This window comes from Leptonychotes weddellii, chromosome 11, assembly GCF_054177405.1.
Source record: "Leptonychotes weddellii isolate Sample4059 chromosome 11, ASM5417740v2, whole genome shotgun sequence".
NCBI classification, from domain to species: Eukaryota; Metazoa; Chordata; class Mammalia; order Carnivora; family Phocidae; genus Leptonychotes; species Leptonychotes weddellii.
Genome location: NC_138379.1, coordinates 41,752,266 through 41,776,020, shown reverse-complemented (window position 1 = coordinate 41,776,020; position 23,755 = coordinate 41,752,266). Strand labels below are relative to the sequence as shown.

Sequence of the window (23,755 nt, the reverse complement as noted above, 5' to 3'; positions counted from 1 at the left end):
AAAAAAAAATCCTAAAATTTATATGGAACCATAAAAGACCCCAAATAGCCAAAGCAATTCTGAGAAACAACAAAGCTGGAAGCATCACAATTCTTGATTTAAAACTGCATTACAAAGCTAAAGTAATAAAAATAGTATGGCACTGTCATAAAAACAAATACACAAATCAGTGGAAAAGAAATGAGATCACAGAAATAAACTCACACATATAAGGTCAATGAATATTTGAGTCAGGAATATTCAATGGGGAAAAGATAATCTCTTCAATAAATGGTGCTGCGAAAATTTGATACTCACATGCAAAAGAATGAAACTGGTCCCCTATCTCACATCACTCACAAAAAATAACTCAAAATGGATTAAATACATAAACATAAGAACCCAAACTATAAAACTACTAGAGGAAAACATAGAGGAAAGGCTCCTTTACATTGGTTTTGGCAATGATTTTTTCAATGGGATACAGAAGAAAAAATAAACAAGTGGGACAACATTAAACTAAAAAGTTTCTCCACAGGTAAAGAAATAAATCAGCAAAATGAAAAGGCAACCTACAGAATAGGAGAAAATATATGCAAACCATCTACCTGATAAGGGAATAATATCTAAAAAATATAAGGAACACATACAACTTGATAGCAAAACAAACAAAAACCACCTATCTGATTAAAAACTGGGCAAAGGACTTGAATGGGTATTTTTCCAAAGACATATGAATGCCATGAAAAGATGCTTAGCATCACTAATCATCAGGGAAATGCAAATCAAAACCACAGTGAGTTATCATCTTACATTTGTTAGAATGATTACTAAAAAGACAAGAGGTAACAAGTGTTGGCAAGGCGGTGGAGAAAAGGTATCCTGTGAGTAGGATGCAGCCATTATGGAAAACAGTATGGAGGTACCTGAGGAAATTAGAAATAGAACTGAAATAAGTCAATCAGAGAAAGACAAGTATCATATGATCTCACTGATATGAAGAATTTGAGAAACAAGACAGAGGATCATAGGGGAAGGGAGGGAAAAATAAAACAAGACAAAACCAGAGAGGGAGATAAACCATAAGAGACTCTTAATCTCAGGAAACAAACTGAGGGTTGCTGGAGTGGAGGCGAGTGGGTGGGTGGGGTGATTGGGTGATGGACACTGGGGAGGGTATGTGCTATGGTGAGCACTGTGAATTGTGTAAGACTGACGAATCACAGACCTGTACCCCTGAAACAAATAATACATTATATGTATATAAAAAAAAAAAGAACTACCATATGATCCAGCAATCCCACTTCTGATTATATATCCTAAAGAAATGAAATCCCTATCTCAAAGAGATATCTACATTCCCATGTTCATTATAGCATTATTCATAACAGCCAAGACATGGAAATAATCTATGTGTCCATCAATAGATAAATGAACAAAGAAAATACGTATAATACAATGGAATGTTATTTAGCCATAAAAAGGACGGAAATCCTTTTTTGTGAGAACACGGATAGACCTTATAGGCATTATGTTAAGTGAAACAAGTCAGACAGAGAAAGATAAATACTCTATGTTTTCACTTATATGTGGAATTAAAAAAAACAAAAAAAGCTGAATTCAGACAGAAATAGAGAGTAGAATGGTGGTTACCAGAGACTCAGGGGTGTGAGAAATGGGAGATGCTGGTCAAAGGGTACAAATTCTAGGTATAAGATGAATAAATTCTGGGGCTCTAATGTACAGCACGGTGATTATAATTAACAATACTGTATTATATACTTAAAAGTTGTTAAGAGATCTTAAAGATTATCAGCATACACATAAAAATGATAATTATGTGAGGGGACAAAGGTGTTAACTAACCTTACTGTAGTAAACATTTCACAATATATACTTGCATCAAGTCATCACATGTAAACCTTAAACTTACATAACCTATGTGTCAATAATACCTCAATAAAGCTGGGAAAAAAAGTATAAGTACAGATGATACAAGACTACTGTTGTTTAACTATCAAAACAGTGATAATAGCTGAAGGTCCAAAATCATTTTAGTCTGTGACTTTAAAAATGTGAAATAAGGGGCGCCTGGGTGGCTCAGTCAGTTAAGCGTCTGCCTTCAGCTCAAGTCATGATCCCAGGGTCCTGGGATCAAGCCCCGCATCACACACCCCGCTCAGCGGGGAGCCTGTTTCTCGCTCTCCTACTTCCCCTGCCTGTCTCTCGCTCTGTCAGATAAAATAAATAAAATCTTTAAAATAAAAAAGTCTAATAAATAATATACTGTAAAAACCTGGGGAATAAGTATTCTAAAACTAGTGTATTTGCTGTTAAAATCCAAATTATAGCTAAACAGATATGGCAAAACATACCATGAGAATTTCACAAAATTATCTGGGTTAAGGAGGGACATCTGAGTTAAACAGCTATGGATTAGATGAAAAAATGAGATGGGCTATAAAACCCAGTCCTGTGAATACAATCTTACTAACGTTAAAAAAAAAACAAAAAAAAAACCCTGCAGTTTTCCACACTTAAGACACAAATCTTCAGGTAAACAAAAATAGTTCACATAGGCTACTAGGAACAAAGAAACAAATAAGATGGCAAGTAAGAGATGAAGGGTGATTGACAGGAAATTATGGGGTGATGGTAGAAGTCCACATAATTATTTCAGGCAAACACAGAGACATCTCAAACTATGAAAAACAAATTCATTATCCTAACAATCCTTGGAGAGAAGAACCAAGGAAATGCTATCATTAGATTTAGACCTTCCACAGGAAAATGGTCAAGGCTACAAAAGAATCTTAGTCTTATCTGCTTCCTCTCTGTGCTTTATAAAATCCACCACCACCATCTCACCCCCAACCCAGGTAGTGAACTCTGATAATGGTCTAATATTGGCCTTCAACAACAGTCCAACCAAAATGACCGGTGATAAGAACATGCCTTTAGTGAGAATTATCAGTACCACATGTTCTGGAAACTACAACTCTGCACATGGCGCTGTTTTAGAGGCATCCTTCTTTCTCCTTCCCTTTCTTATCTTTTCCTTATTTTTTCCCTGAAAAATTAAATTTTGAATATGTAAGCAAAAGATAATTCAGCTCAAACATACTAGAGAGTAAAATAATGAAATCTGATCTTCAAATGACTAATAATCATACATCCTGGCACACTTCATCCATACCTAGAACATCTAATGAAATAACGATTGCCATTTTCTTCATGACTAATATATTCACTCATTTATTCAAAAAATATTAATGTCTTCTGAGTCCAAGGTACTATGCCAAATATAGAGGACACACAGAATAATAAGAAAGTTCTTAAAGCTCACAGTCTTATTAACTCCTTATTAATAGGGGAAAAGCATGGAGGAGAATTTCCATACCATCCCTGAAGACATCTGGGAATCAACACAACAGCCCTGTACTGCCTACTTCTAAACTTCCTATTATCTGAGGATAAAATGTCTAATTTGTTCAAGCACTGTACTTTTTAAAAAAATAAAAGATATATATATAAAAAGTTAAAATAGTTTCATAAGTTTAAGATTTTATTTATTTATTTGAGAGAGAGAGAAAGAAAGAGCACAATTGGGGAGGAGAAGCAGAGGGAGAGGGAAAATGAGTGCAGAGCCCAAGGCAGGGCTCAATCCCAAGACCCCTGAGATCATGACCTGAGTCGAAATCAAGAGTCAGGCGCTTAACTGACTGAGCCATCCAGGCGCCCCTAGTTTTATAAGTTGTTTAAAAAATATTTTTATTGAAAGATTAAACACAAAAATAGAAAACCATACAAATAAAATGGATGGCTTAAGGAATTATCTTACAAACACTACTTAAGTCAACAAAGAGAACTTTGCCAGCAACCCGAAAGGCCCCTTCTATGTGCCCCCAATCAGAACTACCTCTCTACTGCCATAAGTAACCCTTATCTTGACTTTATTCTATTAACCATTTTCCTCATTTTTTCTATAGTTTTATCACCCAAATGTGCATTCCTAGACACTATAGTTCAATCTCTCTATTAAAAAGGAGATTTTTAAAAAGATTTTATTTACTTATTTGAGAGTGAGAGAGATCATAGAGAGAGAGGAAGAGGGAGAAGCAGACTCGCTGCTGAGCAGAGAGCCTGACACAGCACTTGAACCCAGGAACCTGAGATCACAACCTGAGCCGAAGGCAGACATCCAACTGACTGAGCCACCCAGGAGCCTCCAAAATGGAATGTTTTAAATCTCTTTTAATCTAGAGGTTACTCCTCCATTCCTTTCCTTTCCTTATAATTTATTTGTTAAAGAACCTGGGACATTTGACCAATAGACTTTTTGCAAACACAGATTTTTTTTTTAAGTTTTTAATTTTAATTCCAGTATAGTTAACATACAATGTTATATTAGTTTCAGGTGTACAATGCAGTGATTCAACAATTCTATACATTACTCAATGCTCATCATGATAAGTGTACTCTTAATCCCCTTACCTATTTCCCCCATCCTCCCACCCACCTCCCCTCTAGTAAACATCAGTTTGTTCTCTATAGTTAAGAGTATGTTCCTTGGTTTCTCTTTCTTTTTTTCTTTGCTTGTTTCTTAAATTCCACATATAAGTGAAATCATATGGTATTTGTCTTTCTCTGACTTATTTTGCTTAACATTACACTCTCTAGCTTCATCCATGTTGTTGCAAATGCAAGGTTTCATTCTTTTTTATGGCTGAATATTTCATTGTATATATATATATATATATACATATATATATATACCACATTTTCTAAGAACCTAGATTTTGACAATTGCAATCTTGTGTAGTACACTATGTTCTCCTATCTTCTGTATTTTCTGCAATCGGATTTAATCCCTCTGGCAAAACTACAGGTAGTGTTTGGCAAGGCTAGATATATTTGTTTGTTTTCCTTCCTATGATAATACTTGTTGATGCTCAGATCTTCATTTACTAAACTGTAAAATGATGTTCTAGTACTATAATTTTTTTCATTTATTGATAGAACACTTTTAAAAAGAGACAATTCCCCTAATCTACTATTACGTTACCCTGTACTGCAATTCATATAGACAAAACAGAATAAATGCTGCATTCTTTTCCTTTATTGATAAGTTTTCAAGATAACAAATCATTTCCCTGTCATATTCTAAGGTAATAATTTTTCATTTAATGTTATTATGAATTCATAGATTTAAAAATATTTGCTGGGGGCAGCTGGGCGGCTCAGTCAGTTAGGTGTCAACTCTTGGTTTTGGCTCAGGTCAAGATCTCGGGGTTGTGAGATTGAGCCCCGTGTTGGGCTCTGCGCTCAGCATGGAGTCTGCTTCAGATTCTCTTCCTCTCCCCTTCCCAACATGCTCTTTCTCTCTCTCTCTCAAATACATAATCTTTAAAAAAATTTTTAATTAAAAAATTTTAACAAGATAAAAATATTTGCTGGGTTTCAACCAACTGCAATTTTCACCATTTATGAAGCTCAAATTATACCATCCTGGATCCATCGCAAGTCTCTTCAAGATGACTCCTGAATTCCTTTGACAAGGCCCTAATAATTTTTTCTCTATTGAGCTATAATTCATAGACCATAAAACTCACCCTTATATAGTGTATACAGTTCAGCGGTGGTTAGCACAGCCACAGGTTGTAAAATCATCACCAGTCTCTAACTCTTAAAAAAATTTCATGTCTGAAGAGAAACCCCATTCTCATTATCAGTCACTTCATTGTCCCCTCCCCACCAGCTCCTGGCAACCACTAATCTCCTTCCTGTCTCGATGGATTTGCCTATTGTAGACAGTTCATATAAATGGAATCATAAAATATATGGCCTTTTGAGTCTTGCTTCTTTCACTTTTACATAATGTTTTCAAGATTTGTCCATTTGTAGCATGTATCAACAATCCATTCCTTTTTATGGCTGAATATTATTCCATTATGTGGATATACCACCATTTGTTTATCCATTTATGAATTGATGGACATTTGGGTTGTTTCCATTTTTTGGCTATCATGATAATGCTGCTTTGAACATTCATGTACAAGTTTTTATATGAATATATGTTTTCAATTCACTTGTAGAATTTGATATATTTTTACATATATATATATATATATATATATACATATACATACTGTAAACCATCACCACAATCAAGATAATGAACACAAACATCCCAAATTTTCCTCATATCTCTTTGTAATCCCTCTCTTCCCACCCCCAAGGCAACCAGTGACCTGTTTCTTTTTTTTTTTTAAAGATTTTATTTATTTATTTGACAGAGAGAGACACAGTGAGAGAGGAGCACAGGCAGGGGGAGTGGAGGGGGGAGAGGCAGGCTTCCCGCCGAGCGGGGAGCCCGATGCGGGGCTCGATCCCAGGACCCTGGGACCATGACCTGAGCCGAAGGCAGACGCTTAACGACTGAGCCACCCAGGCGCCCCCAGTGACCTGTTTCTATTACTACAGATGAGACTGCATTTTCTTGAACTTTATAGAAACCAAATCATATAGTATGCATTCTTTTTTGTATGGCTTTTTAAATTCAGCATAATTATTTTCAGATTAACCTATGCTGTATCAATAATTCATTACTTTGTATTGTTTAGTAGCATTCTACTGTATGGATATATCAGAGAATATTTATCGATTACCATCACCATTATCCACTGCCATTGATGGACACTGATCTTGTTCCCAGTTTTTTACTATTATAAAAATGTGGATATGAACATTCATGTACAAGTATTTTATGGACAATGTTAAAGCATTTTCTTTAGGTAAATGGAGTAAAAGGCTTAGGAGTGGAATGGCTGGATTATTTGGTTTATTTAACTTTTTTAGAAAGTTAAAACTGTGCTCCAATTCACATTCTCATCAGAAGTGAATTAAATATACAATTCCTCTACAACTCTGCCAATATTCAGGCAGCTCTCTGAAAAGCTGGAATGCTGTTTTTCCTCTCGATATGCCCCAAGTTGTGCACCTTCTCCCAACTGCGACAAACAATGATGGTACAGCAAGTTACCCTTCACTCTTCTTTGTTCTCAGCGGTATCCAAACCATGCTGATCCTGTCAGTGCTCCAAATGAGGTGAGACAGACTCACCCTCAGGCAGCCCTCCACAAAGCTAGAAAAATGCATGCATACTCCATTGTTCTCTTTCTCCCTCCCCCAAGGAGAAGCTGCAAGCCGGGGGGTCCTCTCCCAGCACTGAGCTTTGCTGGCTTAGGGGAGAGGCTGACAGGGTAAAGTAAAATTGCTCTTCTTACCCATTTTAACGTGTCTGTTCTCAGCTTTGTGATCATCTGGGGTATTGCAAATTCATAGCTAGATTCTGGAATTCTCATTTGGGTATTTTGGTCAGTATATCATCATTAAAGCAATGTTTCTGTGGAAGGAAAAGGACTAGGACTTCTTATGCTGCCATCTTGCTGATGTCACTCCCCAAATTCTCATTCTTGACTGTTTGTCTCCTTCACTATTTTAAGCACAATTATTTTTTTTTTTAAGATTTTATTTATTTATTTGACAGAGAGAGACAGCAAAAGCAGGAACACAAGCAGGGGGAGTGGGAGGGGGAGAAGCAGGCTTCCTGCTGAGCAGGGAGTCCGATGTGGGGCTCGATCCCAGGACCCTGGGATCATGACCTGAGCCGAAGGCAGACGCTTAACGACTAAGCCACCCAGGCGCCCCAAGCACAATTATTTTAATATGTGAATTTGATAACTATTTTCTGGTGCCCCTATGGGTTTTTATATTGTCTATGGTTTCTTCTATATTTCTTTCATATAGGATTAGTCCTCATATTTCTGGTTATTTTTGATTGAGTGCTGGGCATATATATATGAAATTCTGTAGACATACTGAAGACCTAGAATACAGTTATCTTGTTCCAGAGAGGAATTTACTTTTACTTGTACTATACAGCTAGAGACAGTAGCACCAAGGATCACGATAATCCATTTCAGGGAACTGAAATGATTTCAAGTTCCACTTCAGTTCCTCAAGGGACCTTGTGTGGTTTACTTGTGATTACTCATTCCTAGGTTGTGGTCCCTTGCAGTCCCAACTCAAAGCAGGAGAGCTTTATAAAGAAATCTCCCTTGGTAAAACCTGAACTCAGTTTTCCCCTTCCGTATGGGATAGCAATACTGCTGTGATCAGCTTTTCAGTTACTTCTTCCAAAATCAACAGATGCTCTGGGAAAAACTGGTCCCAAATGTCTGGCTCACTTCTCTAAGTTTCCTTTAATATCTTTACTGCCTCTGATGCTTTCAAATAGATGATGTTTATATTTACATAGTTTTTCAAGTAGTCATTGTTAAGAGGGTTAGTCTAAATTATATAGACCACTGTTACTTGAAGAAAGGTCCAGGTTTTATATATTTATACTTTATCTACAGTAGTTTTTCTCAGTGGGCGTGCTACCGGTGTTTCTGAGGTAAAAACTCTCTGGTACACATACATCATGCATGACAGATGTTTAATAGCCCTAGTCCTGGGCACTAAATGCCAGTAACATCCCTTCCCTCCCCCTTGTCAAATCATTATAAAAACTCAAAAAAATAACAGGCTTATAAAGCACTCATTAAGATAAAACGTAGATTACTTTGTGTCATTATTTTTGTTCTTCTTAATGGTAAATCTTTGTTTTGACTGACCCTTGTATGGGGTATATAGCCTCTTCTAAAAGTAAGAAAGTCACGTGAATAGTGCTTGGCTAAAATCAACTAAGTCAATGGTTAGTAGGGACCATGGACAGGCTGCAGATAACCCATGAACTCCCTAAAATTATTTCTAAAAGTTTATGGAAAGTATTTAATCAACAAGATAGTCTTTAGAGAACCACCACCAGGGAGAGTTTATGTTTCACATATTAAGAAAAAAATAGCTTTAATTAAATTAGGACTTAGTTGAAATGACTCAGTGAGTAGTAGAATATTTCGGAGGGGAAAGAAGAAAGGATAGGTAATTTTTTAGTGTTTGAACTCCTGATATAATGGGGGGGAAACTACTACTTTGGGATTGGTATCACCATCAATCTTTATTAGGATACTATAAAACTCTGTATATTTACATTAATTTCTTCTGAGGCTTTCTAAATTTGACAACTGAAGTCACAGCAGAAAAATAAGGATGGGGCCATTAATGAAAAAGGAGTGACAAATTAGAGAGCTGAGCTAGAAGCAAAATTCAACATGAGACAGAAGGGAAACAAGAGGGTAGAAGTTTTGTGTAAGGAACTAGTAATTCCATGGAGAATATGAGCCCTAGGGAAGAGAAGGTTTCAATGTAACTTAAAAAAGACAAAGACAGATGGAGAACACTGACAAAGATTGGATCAAAGAGAATGGGACACTCATATGCAGGCACATATAAAGGACAAGTAAGAGGTAAAGTAAATGGGAATCTCTGGCAGCCCTGATCAGAAACATCTTCACTCTAAAGTTATATACTATTCCTTAAACGAAGGACAAGCTGTCCGATGGACAGAATGCACTTTCCGGTGTCCCCCTGCAATTCTTCAGCCTTTCCATTGCTAGAAAATTGGAGATAAAGTTCTGATCCAGATCATGATTTAGAAGGACAGGACTTTTTGTTCCATTTGACAAGGTTTCTACAAAACTAATTCATCTTAGGAAAAGCAAAATATACTATCTATTCATCTTTTAAAGCATAAAGAAAATCTGCCTATTTTCTATATGTCTAATTGACTCCAGAGCAAAAGAGGTCAGAGTTAAAAATTTTTTAAAAAGAGTAAGTACCATTTAAGACTAGGACCCACATAATTATGTATTTTATATATCAGATATTTAATCATTAGTTTTTTTTCTTGATTCATGTCAGGTGATATGAGCTTAAAATAAATCCACAAGAGGACACTGACAATGGGAGAATAAACATACCCAACTGCTGAAACAGGAGAGCCACACTAGTGCCTGTGACAGGAAGACTATCATGCAAAGGAGTCTGGATCAGCTGTCTATCTCCTGCACCCAAGGAAAACAGCTTCTGCAGAATAGAGGAAAAACACACACAGAAACATAAATGATTTCTTTTCAGACATTTTCTTAAGACAAAAAAAAAATCCCTTTAAGTTCAATTTTTTAAAATTTCTTTGAAGTTCAAATTTAGAGTTGGTGATAACCCTATAAGATCCAATTAGCAGATGCCAAGAGTAATAATGTAACCGAAAACATTCAAGTTACACTGTGCCCAAATGAACACGGTATAAGAAAATTCAGTAATTAGAAAGTTGAAATTCAATAAATGATGAGATACAAAAATCACTGATAATCATACTTATCTAAAAAATAATAAAATGTTAAAGTCAACATTTTTATGCCAATTATATGCAATAAAACTTGGAGAAACAAAAACTATATAATATGAACCACATATGTAATATTTGTAAGAAGTTCTTATTTTTTTTCATTTTTTTTTCTTTCACTTATTTGTCAGAGAGAGAGAGAGCACATGCAGGGGTCGCAGCAGGCAGAGGGAGAAGCAGACTCCCCCCTGAGCAAGACACCTGATGCGGGACTTGATCTCAGGACCCTGGGATTATGACCTGAGCCGAAGGCAGATGCTTAACTGACTGAGCCACCCAGGAGTCCCAATAAAAAGTTTTTTTAATTAAAAAATAAATCAACAAAATAAAGTCAGCATAAATCCCATCATGATAAAGGTCAATGAAACAATTCCACTGCTTTCAGGTTTAGGACCATTTGTGACCAAACTCACATTTTATATTCTACCCTTGGAGTAGAGGGAGAAGATTGAGGAGGCAGGAGGAAAAAAAAGGGATTAAAAACTAAAGAATAACAGAAGATACCAGGTAAGACAAAAGATAGTTAAAAGGCAAAGGGCAAAGAAAATGGATGTCAGTTTCACTGGAAGTACCATCTCTGTCAGACTGAGGAGGATAAACAATGCAATTTTTAGAAGGCTGTCCTCTTCTACAGTATTACACAAGAATAAGCAAAATAAATGATCAACTAATCAGTTTTAGGGCTTAAGGAGAAGAGTCTTTTTTATTTTTTATTTTTAAGTATGGTCCCCTAGAAACATTGAGACACAGAAGTTGAGGTTCTTATTTTTCTACTTCAAAGACGAAAATGAAAATCTTTAGACAAACAGGATGAAAAACCCATGACCACTTTGAAAAAGTTTTATTTCCGAATTTTTTTTTTTAATTTTATTTATTTATTTGACAGAGAAAGACACAGCGAGAGAGGGAACACAAGCAGGAGGGAGTGGGAGAGGAAGAAGCAGACTCCCTGCCGAGCAGGGAGCCCGATGCGGGACTCGATCAGGGACTCCAGGATCATGACCTGAGCCGAAGGCAGTCGCTTAACCAACTGAGCCACCCAGGCGCCCCGAAAAAGTTTTATTTCAGTAAAAGAATTTAATGTCCTCCTTTAAGGCTAAATATATGACAAAATCCTTGGGAAATTTAAGGGATAGATTATACTTTTTGGAAAAAATCTGTGATTCTGGATGATCATCAACATTATTATTGCTAAAGGCAGCAGACTGAAATTAGACAAATAAGCACCCTTCTTTCAAAGCTTACATGCAAGTTATTCTATTAAAGATTACAAAGACAGAAAATGGTTTTAGGGTCATGTATAATTGCTGTTATCCAGGGAAATTAATAAATAAATAAACCTATTCAGAAGTAGTCATAAGTGTTACAAAGAATTATTTTGAGAGTTTTTCTTAATGTTATCTCCTAATTTTTATCACTCAAAAATTTTTTGATATAAGTTAATAAAATGAGCCATAACTACATAGAGGAATAAGAAAGGCAGAAAGAATGCATTTAAATGTTCAGCTTAAAAAAGTGTATTTCCAAGAATATGTAAACTAGAGTTCAAGTTACACAAAATATGACTTCTAATTATGCTATGTGAAAGGTGAACCCTGAGTTAAAATTAACCTCATGACCTAAGAAAAGAATGGAATCTTGGGTCTCTAGAAGGCAGACCATAGGGACAATGCTTAACTAAGATCCTCTTTAAAATGAAAATATTTAAGGAATTCTTTTTTTTTCTTTTCTTCATAAATTAAATTAACTGGAGGAGAAGAAAAGAGGAACAGGCCCTCTTCATCTCCCTTTTCATTCTATTTACCTGAGACCCTCCAGCCGCTGGGACAAGGCATGCACACAGGTTTGCAATGAGACTTTCCAAGGAGACATTCAGACTGTCCACATACACAGTGTAGATCAAACCTAGGCAAGCCTGCAAAGAGAAGATGCATGTAGTTTTTTCATGGAGAAAGTAAACATTGAAAATAAATTGCTGTGACATCTGCTCCTAGGAAACTTCCCTTTGAAGCCAGTAAAGTATATTCTACAATGACAACAGAATAAATTTTAAGCAGCAAATGTTATTAAGTTTATTAAATTTTCTTCCTTAACCAGAAGCTCTAAATGAGCTTTTGAGATGAGTTTATAAAAAGCAGAAATCTATAATTTGTAAAACAGGTGCTTGTGCTCAGATAATCACTTTAGCAAATTTGTAGGGCTTTAAAACTGTTTTGTCTCTTACTTTGCAAAACTTCAAATTTCAAGATAAAAATTTTATATTTTTGTGGTTCTTAGAACATTTGTTATACAGAAAAATTTTGTGACTTATTACAGAGGTTAGCAAAATAGAGACAAGATATGTAAAAACTTTATGCTCAGAAGAAGGTAGGCAGTAAAGTGAAAGACAAAATGCAATCTTTATGAATGTTTCAGTTTATTAAAATTTGTGACTCTAAAAAATTAGTATTTGTTAGAAGTTACCCATTATTATTGAAATCTTGACATGAAGTTAATTTTTCTAGAATATACATAATCTCAACAATATGGAAAAGTTTTCCAGAAATTTCCAAGTCCTTGTGAAATGTTAAGGTATATTTTATACTTTCCAAAGAGATCTGTGATTTTGGACAATAATCAACATTACTATTTTTTTTTTAAAAGATTTTATTTATTTATTTGAGAGAGAGCACATGAGAGGGGGGAGGGTCGGAGGGAGAAGCAGACTCCCTGCAGAGCAGGGAGCCCGATGCAGGACTCGATCCAGGGACTCCAGGATCATGACCTGAGCCGAAGGCAGTCGCTTAACCAACTGAGCCACCCAGGCACCCTCAACATTACTATTATTAAAGGTAGCAACTGAAATAAGAAAAATAAGCCCTCTTCTTTCAAAGCTTAAATGTATTTATAACTAAATAAAATTTTTTTCTTGCATTTGAAAATTCTGAGTGTCTCAAAAAGGAAAATATCAGGAAGTAAGCAATATTCTAAAGCTATCTTGGCAATCAGAACTATTTGAAATTACAAATATCCATTCTATTTACTTGAGCCTGGTATTCCTCAAAAGAACGGCACGTACTGCATGGAGCACTGGGTGTTATACGCTAACAATGAATCGTGGAACACTACATCAAAAACTAATGATGTAATGTATGGTGATTAACATAACATAATAAAAAAAGAAAAGAAAGAACGTAAATAAAAATAGACAAAGTTGTTATATTACTAACGCATTTTAAATTTGCTATAGGTAATCAAATAATTTCTTTTAGATTCATAAATTTTGGAGTCAGTAGTCATGGGATCTATTTTAAAGCAAACACTGTATATCCTTATAAGTTTAAAAATACATTAACTTAGGTATTTATTTCATCCAACATGAACACATTTTTTCAGTTCACACTATATTTATTTTATTGATGAATCCATAATCAATTTAAAGACATCTTAAATACAAAACCCTGTTACCATGGTTCACTCAAAACAGATTCACACAATAATACAAATCAGTAATGACAACTATGAGTTCTTTACCCTAAAAATTTCTGGATAATCTAATCTGGATACCAACACCAGGCTTTTGGGAGCAAACACTTCTGCGGGCTGAATTAAACCAGACACTTCCACTTCACCTTCAATCTCTTCCTTCTTTGTTCCCTAGAAAAAGATGTACTGTAATCAACAGACAGAATTTCCTAGGTTTATAACTCACAAAAAATAGACATATCACACATTTTCATATAATTTACAAAATCCAAAATTAATTATAAAATATAATTTATAATATAATTTACAAAACTCAAACTAAAAATAAAGACACATACTTTGACAGGAATCTAAGAAGCAAGTAAGTAGGCAAAAAAATTATAAAGGAAGGTATGCTTATTTCACTTTTGAAAAGCTCCTTATGCTGCAGATACAAACCAAAACTTTATGGGAGCATTTGGCTTCTGAGGGAAATACTGATAATCAAAGGTAAAGAAGATACATTCAGGGCGCCTGGGTGGCTCAGTCGTTAAGCGTCTGCCTTCGGCTCAGGTCATGATCCCAGGGTCCTGGGATCGAGTCCCACATCGGGCTCCCTGCTCAGCGGGAAGCCTGCTTCTCCCTCTCCCACTCCCCCTGCTTGTGTTCCTGTTCTCGCTGTCTCTCTCTGTCATATAAATAAATAAAATCTAAAAAAAAAAAAAGATACATTCAAATACCCAAACAACTAAAAATGACACTCACTTAAATGGGAAGTCAGTTTTTAAGGAAAGAAAAGATCTGTTTTAGAAGTAAGGCACTAATTTTTTTTTCCTACTTGTCCCAATCTTTCATATCACAAAAGTGATGATCATTTAGAATTCCAAGGCTTACAGAATAATCAATGCTCTTAGAAGTAAAGCCCAACTGGCTCTAAATTCCTTTTGCTCATAAGCAACAATGTTGATGTTTTGAGAAGAGAAAATATCTTTATACACAAAATTAAGTTTCAGAACATACTTACTACCACTAAACAGTACACTTAATAATGGTTAAAATGGCAAATCTTATGTCATGTATTTTTTAGCACAATAAAAACATCTATAATAAAAAATACCTGACATTTCAATGACTAAAAATACTGATTAATGAAATAAGCTTTGAAAACTATTATTATCATTTATGTGTCAACAAATGTTTCCTGTGTACTCACTGTTCCATAATACTTTATGATACACTATAAAACTTTTAAGGTAAAAAAAAAAAAAGACAAGGTAGTAAAGCATTCAGATTTATCTCTAGACGATATTCTAAGATGCCAGGACATTTTCCCTAACTAGAATCCTCTTCTCTTTCTTTTCCATTAATCAAAGTTCCAGCTCAAAAGTCTATCTTACCTCCTGAAGCCTTTCCTTTATTCATTTTTCTCCTAGTCTTACTTCTCAGCACAGTTCACCAACGTATCATTTATCTTCAAACTCATTTCTCCCACCAAACCTCTCCTCAAAATGCCACAAAACGCCATATCCAACTGCCTGCTTGACAGCTCCACTTAGATGACTAACAGGTATCTTAAACATATCCAAAACATAGCTCCAGTCTTTCTCCCTGAACGCCATTCCTCCCACAGTATTTTCAATCTCAGTTCATGGAAATCCTCTTTTCCATTTGGCTGATCAAAAACCCTGATTCCTCGCTCATATTCCATATCCAAACTGTCAGCAAATCCTGACTGCTTACCATGTCCACTCCTACCACAATACTATGAGCCACCATCATTGCTTGCTTGTCTGGATTATTTTAACAGTCTCCTTCAGTCTCTCCTATTCCTCTTTAGCCCCATTTTACTTCCTTGTTGCTCTCAAACATGCTGGACATGCTCCCAGCTAACCACTGTTTGTTATTCCTTTCCCTAGAATACTCTTTTCACAGATATTCTAATGATGAATTCCCTCATTTCCATTAGGTCTTCATTCAAGTGACTTCTGCTGTTAAGCCTTTGCTGGCACCCTATTTAAAATTACAATTCCGGGGCACCTGGGTGGCTCAGTCGGTTAAGTGTCTGCCTTTGGCTCAGGTCATGATCCCGGGGTCCTGGGATTGAGCCCAACATCCCGCTCCCTGCTCCGTGGGAATCTGCTTCTCCCTCTGCCCCTACCCCCTGCTTGTGCTTGCACACAGTCTCTCTCTCTAGCTTGCTCTCAAATAAATAAATATCTTTTTTAAAAAAATAAATAATAAAATAAAATTGCAATTTCCTAACATTCCCTATCCTCTTTCCTTGCTTTGTATTTCTCCATGGCACTTGTTACCACCCAACATACTACCCATTTCACTTGTTTTTTGTTTGTCTGTCTCTTCCATTAGAATATGCTCTGTAAAGACCAGGATTTCTGTCTTGCTCACTGGTAATTTCCCAGTTCCTAAAACAAGAGCTGGGCACATAGTTGATACTTTCTGAATATTTGTTCACTGCATACATGCAGGAATGAATTTTCTTGGAATAGTTTTCTGGGTATTTTACTAAGGGAAGTCTTTTTTCCCCTACTCATAGAGGCCAAGAACTATATTTTCTATCTCCTTTGGAGCCTGTATATTTTCTAGTACAGTGACCTATAACCAAGTATTAGATGTCTATGGAATGCACATATCCGAAGGGAACTATCTGTTTACTTTTTATATGTGTCATAAGGTCCCTATGCTCTTGAAAGATTTTCATTTGTTACAAAGCAAAAGCTAAAAGGTTGGTTTTTGAAATCCTTAGAAATAATAAAAATGTGATGAATATAAATTTGCCAAAGATGTCCACACATAATGATTCTTCACGGATTACTAACAAATCTGAAATGACAAAAGAATGACTAAAATTCCTCAAAGAGATAAAGCTATCCATTTTATGAGACTGTGATAAATGCCCTAGAGTACCATTAGAAGCCAGCTTGACTAAAGAGATAATCATTTCAAATAAATGACTATTCACCTACTTGGACCAAAACACAAAATAGAATGCATTGGTCATTTCCTTTTTTTTTTTTAAGATTTTATTTATTTATTTGAGAGAGAGAGAGCACAAGTGGGGGGAGAAAGGCAGAGGGAGAGGCAGATTCCCCACTGAGCAGGGAGCCCAACATGGGGCTCAATCCCAGGACCCTGGGATCATAATCTGACTGAAGGCAGATGCTTAACCGACTGAGCCACCTAGGCGCCCTGCATTGGTCATTTCTTAAAGCTATTCTTTAACTAAGTATTCACTAAATGAAAGAGTTATTAACAAAAAAGAAAAAAGGTCAAATATAATGTAAATCAGTATTAAGTAAAAGCAATTCCATTTTTATTTACATCACTTTTTATTACAGAGGCTTTTACTTTGTAAATGTATTATAAATCATAAGATGTTGTTATTCTTAATTCCAACAGCTCTCCTACAAGAATACAATGTCACAAGTTTAGAGAAAATTCATACTCCTCTTTTCAAAGCAAAATGTAGTACTATGATAAAAAAAATTTTTTTAATCCAAAAACTGTTGGTTAAAATAAGGTTTGTTCCAGGAGACAGTAATGTGGTATTTTTGATAAAAAATTTTCTATAAAAAAATTTTACTATAAATAATTTATCATCTAAGAGAATACTGCCTCTTCTCTCTACCTGCTAGAACAGTTTTTCTGTAACAATTATGTAATGATACTGGCTTTATTTGGTTTGTGTTTTACAATGATAGATTTTCACATATTGAAAAGATATGAGAAACTTGGGGCGCCTGGGTGGCTCAGTTGGTTAAGCGACTGCTTTCAGCTCAGGTCATGATTCCAGGGTCCTGGGATCGAGCCCCGCATCAGGGTCCCTGCTCAGCAGGAAGCCTGCTTCTCCCTCTTCCACTGCCCCCTGCTTGTGTTCCCTCTCTCTCTGTCAATTAAATAAATAAAATCTTTACAAAAAAAAAAATAGGAGAAAATTAAAAATAAGCAGGAAATTTATTTTATTTTATTTTTTTAAAGATTTTATTTATTTATTTGACAGAGAGAGAGATAGTGAGAGCAGGAACACAAGCAGGGGGAGTGGGAGAGGGAGAAGCAGGCTTCCCGCTGAGCAGGGAGCCCGATGTGGGACTCGATCCCAGGACCCTGGGATCATGACCTGAGCCGAAGGCAGACGCTTAACGACTGAGCCACCCAGGAGCCCCAAAATAAGCAGGAAATTTAAAACATAGGCTATGAATGTAATAGATGTTATAATAATGCTTTGAAATTTAATATTTTTTTAAAGATTTTATTTATTCATTTGAGAGAGAGACAGCGAGTGAGCAAGTGAGAGAACACAAGCAGCAGAGGGAGAGGGAGAAGCAGGCTCCCGCTGAGCAGGGAGCCCGACGTGGAGCTGGATCCCGGGATCCGGGGATCATGACCTGAGCTGAAGGCAGACACTTAATGGACTGAGCCACCCAGAAGCCCGGAAATTTAGTATTTTATAGCAGAAAACATTTTCACATATTTTATCTCACCGAACAACATCTGCAACTCTTTTTCTAACCTAAGATTATTCCTAATTCTAGTAGGTCCCATTAAGGATACAAATTTATCTTTTTTTTAAAGATATAAGTTTATCTTAAACACTCCACTGAATTGTCTCACAAAGTTACCTTATCCCTTGTACCTATCACAAGCACATGCCACAATTTGCCCATTTATAGATTTTTTTTTCTGCCCATTATTACTGTGGACTACATGTGCTAGTGGAATTCTCAGCTTCTATGTAGTTTACATTCTATGTAGGTCACAGTCTCTGCGCTTCAATAATATGGGAGAGATTAGTACTCACCATATTAGTACTGCCCCAAAAATACTACTGCCCTTTAAACATATCCTGAGACAAAAATGCTAAGAATTATTATATTACTGATTTTATGAGCTGACTCCTTAGGCATAATATTCAGGAAGTTTGTCCTGTCACTCAGGCTGAATCTGTCAACCTCATCTTTATTGCATTCTTGATGCTTGATTCCTGTCTTTTCTACCTTGAAAAGACTTGTTGAATCCAATATCATCTCTGTGCCAAGCTCATTTTCAACAATGTTATTTCATGCTAAAACTCTTCTTACAATATTTCTTTAAACATTCTGGTTAAAAAGGAGGATAAAAGGAGAGCACCTGGGTGGCTCAGTAGGTTAAGCCTCTGCTTTCAGCTCAGGTCATGATCCCAGGGTCCTGGAATAGAGCCTGTATCTCCCTCTCCCTCTGTCCCTCCCCCCAGCTCGTGCTCTCTCTCGCTCTCTCTCAAATAAATAATGTCTTAAAAAAAAAAAGAGGATAAAAGGAATTACAAGTAAAAAATTACCAGTTCTACATTTCGCTTTTGAAGTACAAGCAATTTATTAGAGCGCACCACTATAAAAAATTGCCTGTTATGCAATTTAAGGACTTTCAAATTTTCCAATATTGCAAATAAAAGAGTCTAAGTAGTTGCAAAATTCTGTAAGGTCTATAATTCTCCCTGAAAAGCTACTTTGTTTCTTGTTAATCATGTTGACATGTCTACATGATAAAACCTGGTTTTTCCTTGCATCGGTCTAGAAAATAATGACTACATGAGAAATATACATACTAGGATAACAAGCCTTCAGACAAATCAGGCCACCAGTCTTCAGTTCAGAACTGAATTTACCTTTAGCAAAGACAATATCCAGATATTTTCCCCCTTCAACAGCTCCTGGGTTCTATAGTATTCTGAAGGTAGAACAAATTCATTTGTAGAGCTACTATATTTTCACCCAGAAAGCTTCCTATTTTTAAGTGGCACATAGTCCATAAATTATTATTCTTTTAAGATATACTAAGGCAGCATTTCCCAAAGTGTTTTCTGCTGAAAGCTAATAAATACTACTTAGCAAAAAGGTCTTCTAATCAAAGAATTTTGGAAACAGTAAGTTAAAGCCAAGTTAAACAGGTTTCTTTACTGCAGGGTTTCTCAGGCTTTGATATGCAAATATTGTTTGTGCAATGCTAAGCAAAGGAGATATAAAATATTTCTCAAACTTACTGGACCAGTGAAACCTCTTTATTACAGAACATTTAGAGGATCTAGTGCCCTATGGAATATACATTGGAAAAGGCTATCATAAGCTATTTTAAAATACAAAATGTGTGAAACTGAAGTATGTTTATGTTCATAGGTTCTATATCCTTAGAAGGCTAGGTAAACAGAATACTTCATAAATAGATTATTCTAGTTGATATCTGTTTCATTAATTCTCATATTTCATAAAGTAAGGTAATATCTGAAAAGATGAGAAAACAGACAAGGCTGCTGGTAGCTAGGGTACTGCACAGCTACCCCAGGAAAATATTTAGCGTATTTGTGGTCCCTTCTCACTAAATGAGTTAGGAATTTCTACTCTTGATCAACAGTTCTCAAACTTTAGTGTGCATCAAACCATGCAGGGCTTGTTAAAACAGATTTCTATGTCCCATCCCTAGTATTTCTGATTAGTAGGTCTGAGATGGGGATTTACATTCTAACAAGTTACCCAGTGATGCTGATACTGCTGGTTCAGGGACCACACTTTGAGAATCACTGCTCAAGACTAATTAATATGAAAATAGAAAAGAAAATAACAACTAACATATACTCTATGCTATACTAAGCATCATATCAGTGTTAATTAATTCATTCATACAATAAAATTTTATTAAATACTATCTCCCAGTACAGGAAACCAGAACTCCTTGGAGAAATGACATTCTATATCTGGGTCAGAAAAATGTACAAAATGAGCCTATTCATCTTATTGTGTCAAGGAATAACAGACACATTCAGTTTATTCAAAATGAATAAAAATTGCAGTTGACTGAAACTCCTCAAACACACAAAAATGCATGAGTCCATAATGACAATTTTTTTAAGTGGTCACTAGTGATGATTGCTAGGGTACTAATCTACTATTTTGAATATTTTTTTAAAAAAAGGAGTAAGTAATTAAATTTACTATATTTTATATTGAAGTGTAGTTGATAAAAGTTCTATTTTATAGATGAATTTCACTCAGTTAATAAATGCAGAAGGAATAACAGAATGAGGAAGTTACCTTTTTGCAATTCCTATTGAAATAATGTATTTAGGCAAGGATCATCAATAGATAATAAAACCATTAAGTGAAGGATGGCACTACTTCAAACCCACAAATCAATCTTGATATTACTAAAAATAGAGCAACCAGAAATTAAGTTCCTCTTGATAGGAAGTATAGCACAATCTTTGAAATAGTCTTGCTTTAAAATTTGAATGTGAATCTGATTAATCAAGCCTCTAAATCTAATTATCACTTTATGGAAAATATGTCAAATAGAGGTACAAGTTAAATAATAATATGGGGAATTAATCAGCCAAATCTAGCATGTAGGGCATCCCATAGGACAAATGACCCAGTTTCTCCACCACAGTCCCAAGAGTGGGACTATTACAGAAGAAATTTAAGGAATACCAACATTACAATGTGTATACCTTATCTGGATTCTGATTTAAATAAACCAAGACATTTTTGAGACAATAAGTTGGATATCAGATGATATTAAGGAACTATTCAAAGTCATAATTAATTTTGTTAAATATTATAATGGTAGAATGATATGTAAAAAAGCCCTTATCAGTTAGAGACACATACTAAAATATCTATAGGGGAAATACGGTGTCTGGGGTTTACATTAAAATGCCTATCCCTAAAAAAAACAAAAATCAAGGATTTAGATTTTAAAAGATTGACAAATGCTGGTAATTTTTATTTTTTTAATTTTTAAAGGTGGATACAGTGTAATGGAGTTCATTAAATTAGTCACTTAATTTTCTATATGTTTAAGAATTTCCATAATAAAAAATGAAGCAAATAAAACCTTTATTGAACACCTACTATATGTTGACATGGTTGCAAGTGATGGGGATTTAGAAGTCAACCAAAGAGACAAAGATCTACATTCTTCCTATAGGTCTATATTTTTGTAGATATAAGTGCATTATCTTATTAAACCCTTCCAACAACCCTCTGAAGTAGGTGCTATTTTCATGACTTACCCATGGTGGAAAAATTTACATAGCAAGAGGTAAAGTAATTTACCCAAAGTTACACTTCTAGCAAACTTATAGAACTAAGGTCTGAATCCAGAGACTGGTCTGTGAAAAGCTTTTTAAAAGGGACCTTAGAAAAACATCTAATTCAAACTTCTCAAAGGACAAGCAAATAGAGATTGAGAGGTTACAATGTTGGCATATAAACTATAAAAAATTATTAGTGATATGTAAACTTGTTTGCGCATTTAACGTATCTTACTGGGTGTCCACCAAGTGCCAAGCACTAAGGCTACAGTAGTGACAGAGCCCCTGCTCTTATGAAGCACACATTCTGGTAGGGGAGACCAAATGAAAAGATGAATAAACAAATGAGCAAAATAAGTCCTTTGTGTTAAGTCCTATGGAGATTAAAAAAAAAAAAGATGAACAATGGAGAGTGACTGGGGAGACAAATAGAGCAAGGGAGGTCAAAGAAAGCCTCTCTGAGAAGGTGAAGTTGGAGCTGACATCTGCAAGACTAGCAACTAGTCTCTTGAAATCTCAGGACAGCACAATTGAGACAGAAACACAGGCAAATGCAAAGGACCTAAGATAAGAAGGAGTTTGGTATATTTTAAGAAACACAAAAGCATCCAGAATATATAAAACCTAAGTAGTTATGAAGAAAACTATTGCTCACCACAAATGTAGCTACCATCTGTCACCATACAACACTATTACAATATCATTGACTATATTCCCTGTGCTGTGACTTTTATTCCTGTGATTTATTTATTCCATAACTTGAAGTCCCCTTCACCCATTTTGCCCATCCTCCCACCCCCTTTCCTCTGGCAACCATCATTTTGTTTTCTGTATTTACAGGTCTGATTCTGCTTTTTGTTTGCTTATTAATGTTTTGTTTTTTAGATCCACAACAGTGAAATCATATGATATTTGTCTTTCTCAGTCTGACTCATTTCACTTAGCATAATACCCTCTAGGTCCATCCAGGTTGTTGCAAATGGCATGATCTCATCCTTTATTATGACTGTGATATTCCACTATATATCTGGAATATCTTCCTTATCCATTTGTTTCTTGATGTACACTTAGGTTGCTTCCATATCTTGGCTATTGTAAATGATGCTGCAGTAAAAATAAAGGTGCATATCTCTTTTCAAATTAGTGTTTTCATTTTCTTTGGGTAAATACCCAGTAGTGGAATTACTGGATCATATGGTATTCCTCTTTTTAATTTTAATTTCTCTTTTTAACTTTTTGAGAGACCTCCATACTATTTTCCACAGTGGCTATACCAGTTTACATTCCTACTAATAGTGCACAAAGATTCCCTTTCTCCCATATCCTTGCCAACACATTTCTTGTCTTTTTGATTTTAGCTATTCTGAGAGGTGTAAGGTGATATCTCATTGTGGTTTTGATTTGCATTTCCCTGATGATGAGCGATGTTGAGCATCTTTTCATGTGTCTGTTGGCCATCTGTATGTCTTCTTTGGGAAAAAGACTATTTAGTTCCTCTGTGCATTTTTTTTAAAGATTTATTTATTTGAGAGAGAGTGTGTGCAAGCAAGGGAGGGGGTGCAGAGGGAGAGAGAGAATCCTGAAGCAGACTCCCTGCTGAGTGCAGAGCCCAATGCAGAAATCGATCCTAGGACCCTGAGATCATGACCTGAGCCGTAATCAAGAGTAAGCCCCTTAACCAAACTGAGCCACCCTGGCACACGCCCTGTGCATTTTTTATTAAATTGTTTGTTGAAGAGTTTTAAGCAAGGAGGCTAATCTCACTTCTGTTTTGAAAAAAATCACTCTAATGTTGAATGGAGAATAGATTGCAAAAGTAGAAAGAGGAAGGCATTGTTAGAAGCCTTGTAGTTCAGGCAAGATGTACAGTAGAGTACTAACAGGAGAGAGAAGAAAAGTAGATG

At 35.6% G+C, this 23,755-nt stretch overlaps 1 protein-coding gene across 3 annotated transcripts in view; it reads right to left on the bottom strand.

Moving 5' to 3' along the window:
- SBF2 (SET binding factor 2) overlaps window positions 1–23,755 on the bottom strand; it is a 434,906-nt gene that overhangs the window by 191,599 nt on the left and 219,552 nt on the right. For all 3 annotated transcript variants that reach the window (XM_081797377.1, XM_081797378.1, XM_081797375.1), the window contains exons 4-6: window positions 13,841–13,963; window positions 12,132–12,242; window positions 9,903–10,008 (exon numbers count right to left, since the gene is read on the bottom strand). In XM_081797377.1, the coding sequence (XP_081653503.1) occupies window positions 9,903–10,008; window positions 12,132–12,242; window positions 13,841–13,963 (340 nt within the window). The remainder of the gene's footprint in view (window positions 1–9,902; window positions 10,009–12,131; window positions 12,243–13,840; window positions 13,964–23,755) is intronic.